This window comes from Pistacia vera, unplaced genomic scaffold (assembly GCF_008641045.1).
Source record: "Pistacia vera cultivar Batoury unplaced genomic scaffold, PisVer_v2 Contig301, whole genome shotgun sequence".
Lineage (NCBI taxonomy): Eukaryota > Viridiplantae > Streptophyta > Magnoliopsida > Sapindales > Anacardiaceae > Pistacia > Pistacia vera.
Genome location: NW_022196115.1, coordinates 795,552 through 810,942, shown reverse-complemented (window position 1 = coordinate 810,942; position 15,391 = coordinate 795,552). Strand labels below are relative to the sequence as shown.

General features: G+C 35.2%; 2 protein-coding genes and 1 long non-coding RNA gene across 4 annotated transcripts; 1 reads left to right on the top strand and 2 right to left on the bottom strand.

The window, feature by feature from the left end:
* Positions 1-3,545: 3,545 nt before the first annotated feature.
* Positions 3,546-7,528, bottom strand: LOC116135624. Its single transcript, XM_031421335.1, is given in 6 exon segments — positions 3,546-3,914; positions 4,032-4,238; positions 4,338-4,450; positions 5,268-5,718; positions 6,664-6,759; positions 7,340-7,528. Coding segments are annotated over 6 exon segments (1,425 nt in total).
* Positions 7,529-9,838: 2,310 nt separating this feature from the next.
* LOC116135623 lies at positions 9,839-10,489 on the top strand. Its single transcript, XM_031421334.1, has one exon. It carries the CDS (start codon positions 9,839-9,841, stop codon positions 10,487-10,489), a length of 651 nt encoding a protein of 216 aa, XP_031277194.1.
* Positions 10,490-10,506: 17 nt separating this feature from the next.
* On the bottom strand, positions 10,507-11,656 carry LOC116135648. Of its 2 annotated transcripts, none has more exons than XR_004128934.1 (4): positions 11,585-11,656; positions 11,276-11,481; positions 10,705-10,800; positions 10,507-10,617 (listed from the first exon to the last, which is right to left on the bottom strand). It is a non-coding gene; the product is annotated as an uncharacterized LOC116135648 (long non-coding RNA). The 2 variants fall into 2 exon arrangements; XR_004128935.1 differs by having other exon boundaries at positions 10,513-10,606.
* Positions 11,657-15,391: the final 3,735 nt, after the last annotated feature.

The following is a 15,391-nucleotide window of genomic DNA, read 5'->3' as shown; positions in this document are numbered from 1 at the left end:
ATAGTGGAGTCTCTGAATAATTATATGTATATTTTCTCCTCTAAGTTGGAGGCAATTTATAGATACACTTACATTGTGAAAGTAGGAAACAATCCTATTCTAAGGAAACTAAATATTCTTATATTTAATATACAAGATCTGTTACCTAACTAGATGTGTTTCTATATTTACAACATATAGACAGCTCATGCCAACACTGCCCCTCAAGTTGGAGCATAGATATCAATCATGCCCAACTTGTCGATTATATTATGGAATACCTTCCCTGAAACTGCTTTTGTGAATATGTCAGCTAACTGGTTTTGTGACGTGACAAATGGAAACTGCATAATCTTTTGATCTAACTTCTCCTTGATGAAGTGACGATCAACTTCAACATGTTTAATGCACTCATGTTGTACAGGATTGTAACGCCCACATTGAGGTACGTAGCTTATTTATGCTTGTTTGCCTTTAGTTATATTTGTATGCCCTTAGTTTTGCTTGTATTAAGGTGAAAGGTTAAAAGTTTGGAAAGTGCAGACTTCGCCACAGCCAATGATGGTTGTCACCGCGGCAATGTAGGCTCTGGGATTCTTCATCAAGGCGAAGGCCTGGCTGAAATTCTTGAGAAATTTCTAGAGAAATTTCCTTAAGGGCAAAGTGGCCATTCTACCTCTTATTAGTTGTAAATGTGGGGAGTGAAAAGTAAGAAAATTTTATGGAGAATGCAATGGAGATGGGGGTGTTTTTGTAATGAAATAAAGGGCAAAGATGGAATTTCTTATAAAGTGTAAGGGTAAAATGGGAAAGAATGCATATTAATATGAGATATTAAGGGTTCAAGTACACAAACCCTACCATTCTCTACACCCCACATGCCACTTTCATTCTCAATCCTCTCAATCTCTTCATCAAATTTCCAAGGAAAATTAGAGGGCTTTTGGTTGGATTTTGGTAGAGATAAACATCCAAAGGTAAGAATTCTTGCAATAGATATGAGATTAAATTTTAAAAGTGTTGAATTCTTATAGTGTTTATGCTTAGGGTTTTAGAAAAAGAACAAGTCTAACAAAGAAAGAGAGATTCTAGTGGAATTACTCAAGTATAAGGTAAGTAAATTCTAGTGGAATTACTCAAGTTCTGATTTGAGAAATCAATTGTGTAGAGATTTTACATGTATGTATGTGCTTATGATTTTGAGAATTGTTGATGAGAATGATGTTTATTGATGAGTAGAATTGAGCCACGAGGAGTGGATTTGGTTATATGATGATTAGTTGAAGTTTGGTTGAATTTAGAAAGAGTATGAGTAGAATTTTTGGGAATGTATTTTTTGGACAGGTTTAGTAACTGCTTAAGGGAGTTTTATTCCAAATATNCAGAGCAATGAAGATGACTGTTATGGAATCATCTAACTTATTCCAAACAGTTCGAAATTACCGCTTTTCTCAAAAAGAAGACTGGCCAAAAAACTGGCATCAGCTTCAGAGAATATCTGGCATAATATTGAGGAGTCAGAGATTCCTTGCAAAAGAGACATTTAATGCTCTTTAAAATTTTAAAAAAAAAAATTATTAAAATATTCACTCAATAGTAATTCATGTGATGCTATAGTGAGATAAGGTTTTCTATAAATTAGAAGGCTTCGTGTAATGTGAACGAAGCTTTTGCCAAGCCAATTCTAAACTTTCTCTTTCACTTTCTTTTGATGTAAACTTCCCAAAAGCTCTCCAAAAAGAAAGCTTTCATTGTAAATTAAATTTCTTTCAATAATCATTAAATGTTTGTTTAATCTTTCAAGTTCTTTGATTATTCTCTTTTAATCTTTCAAGTTCTAGTTCTTTTAATAATCATTCATCATGTTTGATTTTAATGTTTATTTAAGTTTTATATAATGTTTATTTAAGTTTTTATTTGTGTTCTTTGTTTCTTTAAATTTTTGTTCATCACTTAATTTGGTTCCAGTGCGGCACTGTCGCCGTTACCTAGTTAAGTGTTAATCCTCACTTCTTACTGATGTTCTGTGCCTCTGCCGCCGTTGTTTATTAAGTTGTAAGATATTTAAATTAATGTTTATTTAAGTTTATTTTAAGTTTATGTTGTTTAAGTTTATTTTTTTGTTTAATCTCTGCATATCTCCTCTTTGTGTGCAACGATCCTGTGTCCCTTCTGGTAATATAATATAATATATTATATAATATATATATATAATATATATATAATATATATATATATATATATATATATATATATATATATATAAAACAATTAAAAACTTACAATTTTGTGTTGTAACTTGATTATCTCATTGTAAATCTTCTTCCTCCATAAACCTATTTTTTGTTAAAGAATGATTTACATGGCATAAAAAATTAGGGTTAGTGGGTGCTCAAAAGTATTTGTAAGAAATAAGAAATTAAAGTTAATTTTAATAACTTAACATAGGGATAAATTTGTCAACAAAATTGTTAAAAGGTGGGACTCTTTCAGATCTTTGATTTATCGGTGCCACATCCCATCATTGAAAAATCCAACCTGGGGCCAGGTATTAAAAATGCCGGTCTATCTAGGCTTTAAGCCCGGGTTTGTTGAAAATAAGGGCCTTTAAATTTGTTTCTTTAAGTTTTGGGGCTGGATAGTATAATAGGGTCTATGAGATAGTTTACTTCACAGAAGGTAGTTTTCAAAGGACTATTTAAATTTACTGTATTTTTAGGGGTTATATGTAATTTTCTAGAACTTATCATAAAATGCCCGCGCCGTTTGGGTGCTGGATTTTTTTTTTTTTTTTTTTTCACATCATTATCTTACTCTAGAGGTTCCCCAAATTTGGGTCATGTTAAAAAGGGTTAAAGTAATTAATACAGAACTCAAAATTGACCCCAAACTCATCTGATTCTAAGCCTTTATCTCTGTCATTCAAAATTCTGATACATTTTTTGAATACGGTTTCTAGCCCTTGTAATTAAATCCATATTCTAAGGCATGCACATTCAAACACTAATTTTGTTTATTGTTTTTGTCATTTTCAATGTGTTAAACAATGGAGTCTCTGAATAATTCTATGTATATTTTCTCCTCTAAGTTGGAGGCAATTTACAGATACACTTACATTGTGAAAGTAGGAAACAATCATATTATAAGAAAACTCTTATATTTAATATACAAGATTTGTTACCTAACTAAATGTGTTCCTATATTTACAACAAATAGACAACTCATGCCAACACTCCCCCTCAAGTTGGAGCATAGATATCAATCATGCCTAACTTGTCGATTATATTATGGAATACCTTCCCTGAAACTGCTTTTGTGAGTATGTCAGCTAACTGGTTTTGTGACATGACGAATGGAAACTGCATAATCTTTTGATCTAACTTCTCCTTGATGAAATGACGATCAACTTCAACATGTTTAGTGCGGTCATGTTGTACATGATTCTGTGCAATCTCAATAGCGGCCTTATTATCACAATGAAGATTCATGGGTTTTGCATAGTCAATCCCCAAGTCTTTTAGAACACTCCCAATCCATAACAATTCACATACACCATGAGCCATACCTCACAATTCAGCTTCTGCACTTGATTGTGCCACAACCTTTTGCTTCTTGCTTCTCCAAATAACAAGGTTACCCTCCACGAAAGTAAAATACCCAGATGTGGACCTTCTGGTTGTTTGATCGCCTGCCCAATCAGCGTCTGTGTATCCTTCAATGTTAGAGACACCAGTTTTTGAGAATAATAAACCTTTGCCCGGATCACCCTTCAAGTATCTCAATATTCGGTATACTGCATTCATGTGCTCTTCACTTGGTGCATGCATGAATTGACTTACGATGCTCATAGCGTAGGCTATTTCAGGCCTCGTGTGTGACAAATAAATTAATCTCCCAACCAACCATTGATAGCAACCCATAGCTATTGGTACTTGGTTTGGAAAAACTCCAAGCCTGTGATTGATTTCTATGGGTGTTTCTACTGGTTTCCAAGCAAGCATACCAATTTCAGTCAATAGATCTAGCACATATTTCCGTTGTGAAAGAAAAATCCTTCGTTCTGATCTTGCTATTACAATTCCTAAGAAATATTTAAGTTGCCCCAGATCCTTCATTTGAAACTCAATAGCTAAATATCCTTGTAATGACTTCATTTCACATGGATCGTCTCATGTCAGGACCATATCATGAACATACACAATTAAAGCCAAAACCTTCCCTTCTTTGTGTTTTATAAACAAAGTATGATCTGAATTGCTCTGCTTATAACCAAATGCCTTCATTGCAGAAGAGAACCTCCCAAACCAAGGTCTAAGTGACTATTTGAGCCCATACAATGATTTCTTCAATGTACAAACTTCATTTCCACCCGATGAAGTACATTTAACTCCTGATGGCAGCTCCATGTAGACATCCTCCTTTAAATCGCCTTTGAGAAACGCATTCTTAACATCAAATTTTGCAAAGGCCACTCTCGATTTGCTGTTATAGATATGAGAATGTGAATTGTGTTGAGCTTAGCTACTGGTGTAAAAGTCTCTTGGTAATCCACACCATATTTTTGTGTACACCCCTTTGCAACTAACCTTGCTTTATATCTGTCAATGCTTCCATCTGCTCTAAGTTTCACAAAGAACACCCATCTACATCCGATCGTCTTTTTTCTGATAGGCCACGACTTTGCATGGATGAGGAAGACGTTGCATGCACATAGAAGCATGCAGCATGCAGCAAGGAATGAAGCGTAGGACTGGGTCAGAAGCTGTTGTGATCAGTTAGAGAGTTTCAAGCCACACGTTTACTTCTATGGCACAATTTCCTTTTCCGTAGTGTTGCGGCACGTTTACATTTCAAGCCGCACGTTTATCTTTCTGTTGCATGTTATTTTTGTTATGCTCTGTTTTTAAGTGTATTTGCATGCTCTGTTTTACGTGTGTTTGAGTCCAATTGTTAGCTTCTAGTTTTCCTTTTGTTTTAGTTTGCTTGTACGTGGGTTGTTAAGTAGTTTTGCTATTTAAGCAGCCACGAGTTGGTAATGAATTATCAAGCAAAAAAATTATCTGAGTTGTTGTGATACTTTCTCACCCAAAGAGGAAACTAATTTGTGGTACGTTCTCACTCGAAGAGAACACAAGTTATCTTAACATTTATACATGCTGCGTTTGGGACCTATCATATTCCTTTGGGTAATGACATAAGTTCCCACGTAGAATTCTTTTGCAAAGCCCTCATTTCTTCATTCATTGCCTTTGTCCATTTTGAATCTGCCAACGCATCCTACACATTACTAGGAATAGATACATTGGATAGTTGATTAATAGTAAGTGCATACAATTCAGACAGCCTATGAGTGGAGACATAATTACTAATTGGGTATTTAACATGGGCTTTAGGATCATGTTCATATGGTTTCTTTGGGACACCCTTATTCGATCTTTGTGGATATCTTGGAGCCAAATTTTCTAAAGACTTATCAGATATGGGACTGGAAGTTACCTGAGGAGAAGCATTATGGGTTGATTCTTCAGTTAATGGTGTTAACATGGGCAACTCTGTAGCCATTGGTGATTCTGAATGATTTTTGGAAAGAGCCAACATGACCTTTTCAATCACATAAATAATACTATCAAAGTTTTGTTGATCACTCCTTCCAACTCTTTCATTCACTTTTTCGAGCTCTAAAAACTCATCTCCTCTGCTTCCTTCTTGTAACATCTTCTCTTCACTAGAGTTCTCCCCCTGAAGAGAAGGTATAGAGACTCCCCCTAAATAATAAGGTTTTGATTCACGAAAAGAGGCGTCCAAGGTTACATGTAATTTTCAGTTTTGAGGATCATAACATCTATATCCTTTCTGAAAATCTGAATAGCCAACAAAGACACAGCGTTTGGCACATGGATCAAGTTTATTTCGCAAAGTCTTAGGAATGTGAACATATACTGTGCAACCAAAGACTCTTGGTTCAAGATTCGGGAGATGAGGAACTGAAAGTAGAGACTGCATCTTTTGTTGAGGAGTTTGAAACTCTATCACTCAGGAAGGTGTTCGATTGATTAGGCAGACAGCAGATTTCATAGCTTCTCCCCAATAGAACCGAGAGATGTTCATGCCAAACAAGGAGGCACGAACCACCTACATTATCTACCTATTCTTCCTCTCCACCAAGTCGTTATGTTGCGAAGTATAGGTGCAAGAAGTCTGATGTTGAATCCCACGTTGGCTTAGAAACTTTCCGAGGGATGTATCTATGAATTCCATCGCATTATCAGATTGCCAAACCCAAATCTGCTTCTGATATTGAGTGCTCACCATATTATGAAATTCTTGAAATATTGTACAAACATCACTTTTTTTGGGAAGCAGAGACACCCAAGTCATTCTAGTATATTCATCAATAAATATAATAAGATAACGAGTGTTAGAAATCAAAGGAATTTTTGCAGGACCCCAAACATCCGAGTGTCTAACCGCAAAAGGTTATGAACTTTTATTCAAACTTGGTAAATAAGGAATACGATGACTTTTGGCCAGTTCACAAATATTACAATGAAAGTCTGAATCATTCATATTTGAAAACAGGTGTGGTTGTAATTTTTTAAGATATCCAAAAGAAAGATGTCCCAATCTCTGGTGCCATAACCAAATGGTTGCTCGAGCTTTTTCTTCACTACTAGTTTGGTATGCCTGACTAAATTTTTGTCCCCCATTCTCTGTTAAATCCAAGTAATAGAGTTTGCCCCGTTTAACACCATAACCAAGAATCTTTCGAGTTAGAATGTCCTGAAAGACACAAAAAGAGGGCCAAAAAGTTACAATGCTGCAAGAGTAGAGGTGATTTGACTAACAGATAACAAGTTATATTCAAGGGATGGAACAACAAGGACTATATTCAATGTGAGAGTAATCGATAATAGTACAGATCATTCTCTAGTAATAGGAGAGGTACTGCCATTATCTGTAGATATAACAGATTTGGAAGATAGACGAATGGATTGTAATTGACTAGAGTCCCTTATCATGTGATCGGATGCACTGTATCAATAATCCAAGTATTATTCTTAGAAATGGCAGAGAAGACATTTGCCTTACCAACAATACTTGAGTGAGCAACATTTGCTATAGGCTGCGATCTGTCTTCTTTATTTGATTGAGTTTCCTGCATAGATGTCACCGTAGCTTTAGCTATAATCTTCTTCCTTGGTTTTTTTTAAGAAGTCCCACCACTTAGGATAGCCAATGATTTCATAACATCGTTGTTTCGAATGGCCTGTTTCACCATAATGATTACATACAAGTTGTTAGACCTTCCAGTTGATTGATTATTTCGATTCTTTAATGATCCTTCCCAAGTTTGGCTGACCAACATAGCCGAGTTCTCAGAGATTGGGCAAGATCCTCCCATTGTCTGTCGTTGTTGATAGTCTCTCCTCACATATGCATATGTGTTCTCCAAATCAAGTTTTGGGTCTTTTCGTAAGATTTCTCCATGAACTTGATCAAATTCAGAATCGAGTCCACTCAAAAAAATATGAACGCGAAGCCTAGACATTGCAGAATGTAATTGGGCCACTCCTTCAACCGTTCCTTCTTGAGAGTAGTCCTATGATCAATTTCCTAAAAATAGCAACAAGTTCGTTATAATAAGTTGACAATGATCTACCATCTTGTGTGGTAAAAAAAGATTTTTGATTCAATTCAAAGAGACAAGCTTCGTCCAATCCATCATAGAAGGTTTTTGACATAGCCTCCAATATTTCCTTGGCCGTGGAAAGACGGATAAATCATTGCATCAGTAGTGGACTCATTAAGTCAATAAGCCAGCTTTTTACTCTGTGATTTTCGATAATCCATGTTCCAAAATTGGGATCTTCATGTGTTGGCTTTTTTGTTTCTTTGGTGAGACATCCAGCTTTGTTGTGAGCACAATACGCATCTCCATAAGTTGAGACCATAACGGGTAATTGGTTTCATCCAGTATGATACTGGTAGGAAACGCATAATTGTCTTGGTGCATAATAATTGGTGGTGTTGGGTTGTGTGGGACAGTGGGGATAATGGATTGGTTGGTTTCAGCCATTTAGTTTCGGATGGGAAAGAAATGATTGTGATGGTGGTTTTCGAGTTTGGGCTAGGGAATATGAAATTCGATTCGTGTTGAGTAGATTTCCTAGGATCAGAATTGCTTTGATATCATGTTAAACAGTGAAGTCTCTGAATAATTCTTTGTATATTTTCTCCTCTAAGTTGGAGACAATTTATAGATACACTTACATTGTGAAAGTAGAAAACAATCATATTCTAAAGAAACTAAATATTCTTATATTTAATATACAAGATCTGTTACCTAACCAAATGTGTTCCTATATTTACAACACACAGACAGCTCATGCCAACACAATGTTTTAGTGCAAGTTATGTCTTTGCAAATTCATTAAAACTTTTGTAAGCCAACAAGTTGCTATCTAATTACTCAAAACTCACAAAACATATAATTAAACCCATCCAATCATGGGATTCTTCTTGAAATGGGTAAATAATATTACTGGTTTTCAACCCCAATTCAACACTTTGAATAATTCAACTAAAAATCCAATGAATGGCATGAGCTATCTTCATTTCTCATTTTAATATCTAATTTCTTATTATAGAGCAATCACTCGATCTCTCGTACGTCTTGACACGTATACTCGCTTGGATATGCTTTTTTTTTTTCAACTTTGGTTGGTCAACCACCACCACCTTGAGCTCATTAATATAATCATCTTCACATTCTAATTGCTATTGAAATCACATGGAGAAAGACTAACACAAATTCGAAAAAATAAAAAATAAAAATAAAAATCTCAAAAGTAAAAAATATGAATAAAGTCAATGAACCTTTAATTTGAAACCAGATGATCATGTTACAGCTAGCTAGATGGGGGCCTTCTTGTTCTCAAAATCAAGAAGTTTAAGGGTATATTCGGGTTTTCACATTCTTAACAATGCAATCCTGTGGCGACATGTGGCTAGTTGGAAAAGAGAATGAGAAAAGGAGGTAAGTAATTAACAAGAAAAGATTAAGTACATATCTTAAGGGTTTGGTAATTTGCACATGCGACAGAAACCGCCCAACATTGATAAATTTTTTTTAACGTAAACTTAATAACAAAGATAAATATTTTACCTTTATTTTCCCTTGTTTGCTTGTCTATATCAAAAAGAAATTCAAGTCACTCAATTGAGAAGCAACATTAATTAGGAGAGTAACAAATGTTAATTAATTAATTAAACGTATTAAGTACTCACTTAAAAGATTATCATTTAAAGTACTTAGTGTATATTAATACTTGATTAATCACTTGTGAGTTGTCTAATTGCATGCATACACGTCTTACATGTAACGTGAATCCGTTTTTAAGACCTAATATATATACGAGACCGTCAAACCAATAATTATTAAGACGCTTTAATACTAAATGTGTGATATATATACAATGAATTAAAATATGTGATTAAGTATATATAATTTGTACGTGTATTATTAATTACTTAATTACCCACTTGTGAGTTGACTAAAAGAACCTGATGAAGAGTAAAGTTTAAAATTAATATTTAAATCTACCACCCAAAAGATTGAAGGAAAAAAAAAACCAATAAATTAAACCTTAATTAGCTCTCAAATTGTCAAAACAAAAGGATCATGCTTCCTAAACTACATCATTCTCCATTAAATCCGGACAACTTACTTCTCTATAAATAAGCTCAAAAACTTTGCATGGTCTCAAAATCTTCTTCTTCTTCTCACAAATTTTAGAAACAATTCCACTATTTATTAATTTCACCACTCAATTATTTCTCCAGAGAAATAATTAAATTAATGGATAATCTCAGCCATCACAGAAAGGCTTCCTTAGTTCTTGAAGGAGATGACTGCTTCTTCAATAGAGTTCTTTCCAAAGATTCGTCAGTGGGATGTTCGTCGCGAATTCTTTACTACCGGAGCCCCGAAGGCGTTCCTTTTAAATGGGAAATGCAGCCGGGTACGCCCAAAGATCCCCCGAAAGAAGACGTTCTCCCGCCGCTTAGCCCACCGCCCGCGGTGCTCAGCTTAGGATATCCGAAGCCATGCATTAAGGTCGACGAACCGCCTAGGGTTTCGATAAGTTCAAGGCTCATGTTTTGGAAACATAGCAAGAAAAGTCAAGGGAGTAATAATAATAATAAGAAGAAGAAGGTTCAAGCCGCGAATAATGAGATTTTTTCAGATAATTTTGTTAATTGTGATCAGTTTTATAGCTCGGATGGTGATGAAGATTTCATGGCTTCATCATCTTCACCTGGTGATTCAAGATCTTCTTCTTCTTCTTGTTCCTCGTTTTCTTTCTCGAACATTCGTTCTTCCAATTCGTCGCGATTGCAGAGTCCCGCCAGGGAATCAGTAGATCGTCCTCATCATCATCACCATCAGCTTTCTGGTTGTAGTCCTTTGAATCTCAGTTCGGTTCTTGTTCGCGTCACCAAAAGATGAACGATCAGATACTANACCTCAATGAGCCATCAAAAGATTTCAGAGATTAAAATTCAGTTCTCCAATTGAGGAAATGCAAAAACCACCTCATTTCGCCAACATCTGTCATATAATTTACTGCATCATAACTAACATACAAAGGTCAAGTTTTCTTTAGAAGTCAATGGTATTTTAAATTTTCAACATGCTTGATGCATAAAATTCAGAAAACAAACCTCAATGAACCATAGAAGTAATTCATATGGGGAATTCAGTGCAATTGAAGAAGCTCCCTGGCATAAGAGAAAGGCATTGACAGTTATTTAACGAACCTGTTCAACATCAATCGAAAAATGGATCATTACTTGATGTGTTTTTCTCAAAATTAGTTTTTGAAAACCATTACTGAATGTGCTTTTCTCACTATCTATATTTAAAATGCACCCTCTTAAATCTAAACATTTCACTGGATGAAAATAGAATATAAAGTGTGTATGTGTGTGTAGATTAAAGTTAAATTTCTTACAACACATCATCTCCAGAAATTTCAAAATAAGAGAGTGGTTTACAAGAATATGATTAAATCTTCCATTTAAACTCTTAATTCCTAGTCTTGAATCTCGATCAATTCATCATTCCATGAACATTTGATGCAAAAGCACAATGCGACATGAAAATTCAACTATTATTTGCAGGAATACAACTGTGATGATCCTAACACATAAAAACAACATGGGTATTATCAATAAAAACTTGTTCTTTACAAGAAGTAAGTAGGAGATAGAAAAATATATCAGATTTACTGACCAAGAAAATGTGAAATCCAAAAGATGTAGCACTGGTTTCATCAGGAAAACTTGTGTTCTGTTACAAATGTCCCATAGAGATTTCTGGCATTGAATGATAATTATTATTTGTCCTTAATTCATTGCTTTGCCCTTATATATTTCCTCAGCGAATCAGTTACAGAATTTGGAAATTGTCAGCATAGGTAGACAACCAGTTAATCAGTTCTGCACATTAAACAAAAACAGAAACCCGAGGCTGTGATGAGCTTTCTGTTTAAATATTATGAAATAAAGAAAGGATAGAGAATAGTGACAAAGCTAAACCAACCATCAACTGAGACTGAGTTCTTTCGACCACTCTCCTAATGCCATTCTTCACCTTTTCCATAATGTAAAATGCTGCACAGATCAGACAATAAATATTTTGATGAAATTTGAAACCACAAATAGAAAATTATNGTGAAGCAGAGACACCCAAGTCATTCTAGTACATTCATCAATAAACGTAATAAAATAACGAGTGTCAGAAATAGAAGGATTTTTTGCAGGACCCAAAAGATCCGAGTGTATAACTGCAAAAGGTTCGAAACTTTTATTCAAACTTGGTAAATAAGGAATATGATGGCTTTTGGCCAGTTCACAAATATTACAATAAAAGTCCGAATCATTCATATTTGAAAACAAGTGTGGTTGTAATTTTTTAAGATATCCAAAAGAGAGATGTCCCAATCTTCAGTGCCATAACCAAATGGTTGCTCGAGCCTTTTCTTCACTACTAGTTTGGTATGCCTGACTGAATTTATGTCCTCCATTCTCTGTTAAATCCAAGTAATAGAGTTTGCCCCATTTAACACTATAACCAAATATCTTCCGAGTCAGAATGTCCTAAAAGACACAAAAAGAGGGCCAAAAAGTTACAGAGCAAGCAAGAGTAGAGGTGATTTGACTAACAGATAACAGGTTATATTCAAGGGAGGGAACAACAAGGACTGTGTTCAATGTGAGAGTACTCCAGTAATAGGGGAGGTACTGCCATTAGCTATAGATATAACATATTTGGAAGATGGATGAATGGATTGTAACTAACTAGAGTCCCTAGTCATGTGATCGGATGCACCTGTATCAATAATCCAAGTATTATTCTTAGAAATGGCAGAGAAGACATTTGCCTTACCAACAATACCTGAGTGAGCAACATTTGCTATAGGTTGTGATTTGTCTTCTTTATTTGATTGAGTTTCCTGCGTAGATGTCACCATAGCTTTCCCTAGAATCTTCTTCCTTGGTTTCTTTGAGAAGTCCCACCACTCAGGATAGCCAATGATTTCATAACATCGCTATTTCGAAAGGCCTGTTTCACCACAATGATTACATACAAGGATGTTATACCTTCCAGTTGATTGATTATTTCAATTCTTTGATGATCCTTCTCGAGTTTGGCTAACCAACATAGTCGAGTTCTCAGAGATTGGGCGTGATCCGCCCATTGTCTGTCGTTGTTGATAGTCTCTCCTCACATATGCATATGTGTTCTCCAAATCAAGTTTTGGGTCTTTTCGTAAGATTTCTCCACAAACCTGATCAAATTTAGAATCAAGTCCACTCAAAAAAATATGAATGCAAAGCCTAGACATCGCGGAATGTAATTGGACCATTCCTTCAACCATTCCTTCTTGAAAGGTAGTCCTATGATCAATTTCCTGGAAAATAGCAACAAGTTCGTTACAATAAGTTGACAATGATCTACCATCTTATGTGGTAGAAAAAGATTTTTGATTCAATTTGAAGAGACGAGCTTCGTCCGATCCATCATTGAAGGTTTTTGACATAACCTCCCATATTTCCTTGCCCATGGAAAGACAGCTAAATCGCTACATCAATAATGGACTCATTGAGTCAATAAGCCAGCTTTTTACTTTGTGATTTTCGGTAATCCATGTTCCATAATTGGGATCATCAGGTGTTGGCTTTTTTGTTTCTCCGGTGAGATATCTAGCTTTGTTGCGAGCGCCAATACTCATCTCCATAAGTTGAGACCATAATGGGTAATTGTTTTCATCCAATATGATACTGGTAGGAAATGCAGAATTGTCTTGGTGGATAATAATTGGTGGTGTTGAGTTATGTGGGGTAGCAGGGATAATGGATTGGTTGGTTTCAGCCATTTACTTTCAAATGGGAAAGAAATGATTGTGATGGTGGTTTCCGGGTTTGGGCTACGGAATACGAAATTCAATTCGTGTTAAGCATATTTCCCAGGATCAGAATTGCTCTGACACCATCTTGAACAATGGAGTCCCTGAATAATTATATGTATATTTTCTCCTCTAAGTTGGAGGCAATTTATAGATACAATTACTTTGTGAAAGTAGGAAACAATCATATTCTAAAGAAACTAAATATTCTTATATTTAATATACAAGATCCGTTACCTAACCAAATGTGTTTCTATATTTACAACACACAGACAGCTCATGCCAACACTTCCCAATAACTCCAAGGCAAAAGGTGCAGATTTTAGGTTCCTTCAAGCAGCGGGACAGCGACCCTGTCCCCCCAAAATGTGGCGACACACCAACAGCATTTTGAAGGAATCTGACTCTCTACTAAGGAACTCTCTATCATCACCATAATCACAACAAAGATGCATTGTTTCCACTATGGAACTGGCTTCAAAAGCATCTGACCTTCAATGTGGAAAACTACAATAACATATGCATAGACCCTTTGCTACAAGCACAAAGGAAAAACTTGTACACTACCTCAAGGAGTTTGTTCCTACCCCTCCAAGGTATGAACAATAGAGATAAATACGAGAAAATAATAGCAAAACAAATCACAGACATAAAGAGAAAATAAAACGGTGCATTTCTCTTGGTTCACCTAATATAGGTTGTGTCCAGATGGTTAATATTATCAATATTATCTCACCTCTCTCGTTTACAATGAATGAATTGTCATGATACTATCACCACTCATAAAAAGAGAAAAATATGTTTATATCCTATATTTAAAAGACTAAACCTAGTTTTATCAGGATTCTATTCCTAAGCCTAAATCCAAAAGAAATTAATGACTTAAGAAATCTTACAGCGCTCTTCATAAAAGACCGAAGCACTACCCCCCCGACCCCTACTTGCTCACCGAGGCCCCTGAATGCGTTTGCGCAACCCATTAATGCTGAAGTAGTCACAACTTTCTGCTCTCTTTAATAACATGGTAATGTTTTACTTTATGTTTATATGATACCAAATGCTAATATACTTTTACACATATACAAAGTCCGATAGACCTCAATTCTGGGAATGCATGATGTACATCAGAGAGCTTCTTAACTGTTAACGAGCTCAAATTACTGTGTAGAAAACAAGATGTGGTAGAGAGAGAAGCCGAGTACAAGAAAGAAGACGTGCTGCAGGACTGGAATGTTGAGAGTTATACACATAAATAGCCATGGACAGAGAATTTGGAGCTGTTCCACCTACAAGTAGCTATTAGCAATTTTTTAGGAATAAACGAGATCTGATTCACTGGATATTAAGATCTTTTGCTTTCTTAGATGTCATAAACTGTTAGCATTTAAAATTAATATCATTTTAAAGATTTTACATCAATACAGTTCATAAATGTAGTGGTCCTTAATCATGTTGTGTGTGTGTATAATATACAACAAGATATATATTTTACTCCATTGCATGTCCTAATTGATTCTTTGCACAAATCTTCAGCCTTTCAACATACAGCCGGGATTGCATTGTGTTTCCATAATATCAAAGACGTATAAGTTTGTTATGATGCTTGCCCTGACGCAACCACGATCGAAACTCGAACAATCTCATTTTCGTCTGGTTCAACATTTCTATAGGAGCAGTTAATTTTTCAATGCAGACTATTTTCAGGTGGGGCGGAAGCTGGTTGGGTAGTGTTGCTCTGTTTAAAAAATTAATTGTTTAGTTAATAATAAAAAGAAACACAGTGTCTATGCACATAAATCATAACCTTCCCAGGAATTCAAACCAGACCAGAAATCAATAAAATAGAGAGCAAAAGAAAATCAGACCAAACAACCTGAACTGATTAATCTATACAAACTAACTATTCCCATATTTTGTTTAAAAATTTTTTAAATTTTTAA

Bases quoted from the DNA above. Each gene is read 5' to 3' on its own strand.
- LOC116135623 (XM_031421334.1), top strand. From the start codon at position 9,839: ATGGATAATCTCAGCCATCACAGAAAGGCTTCCTTAGTTCTTGAAGGA.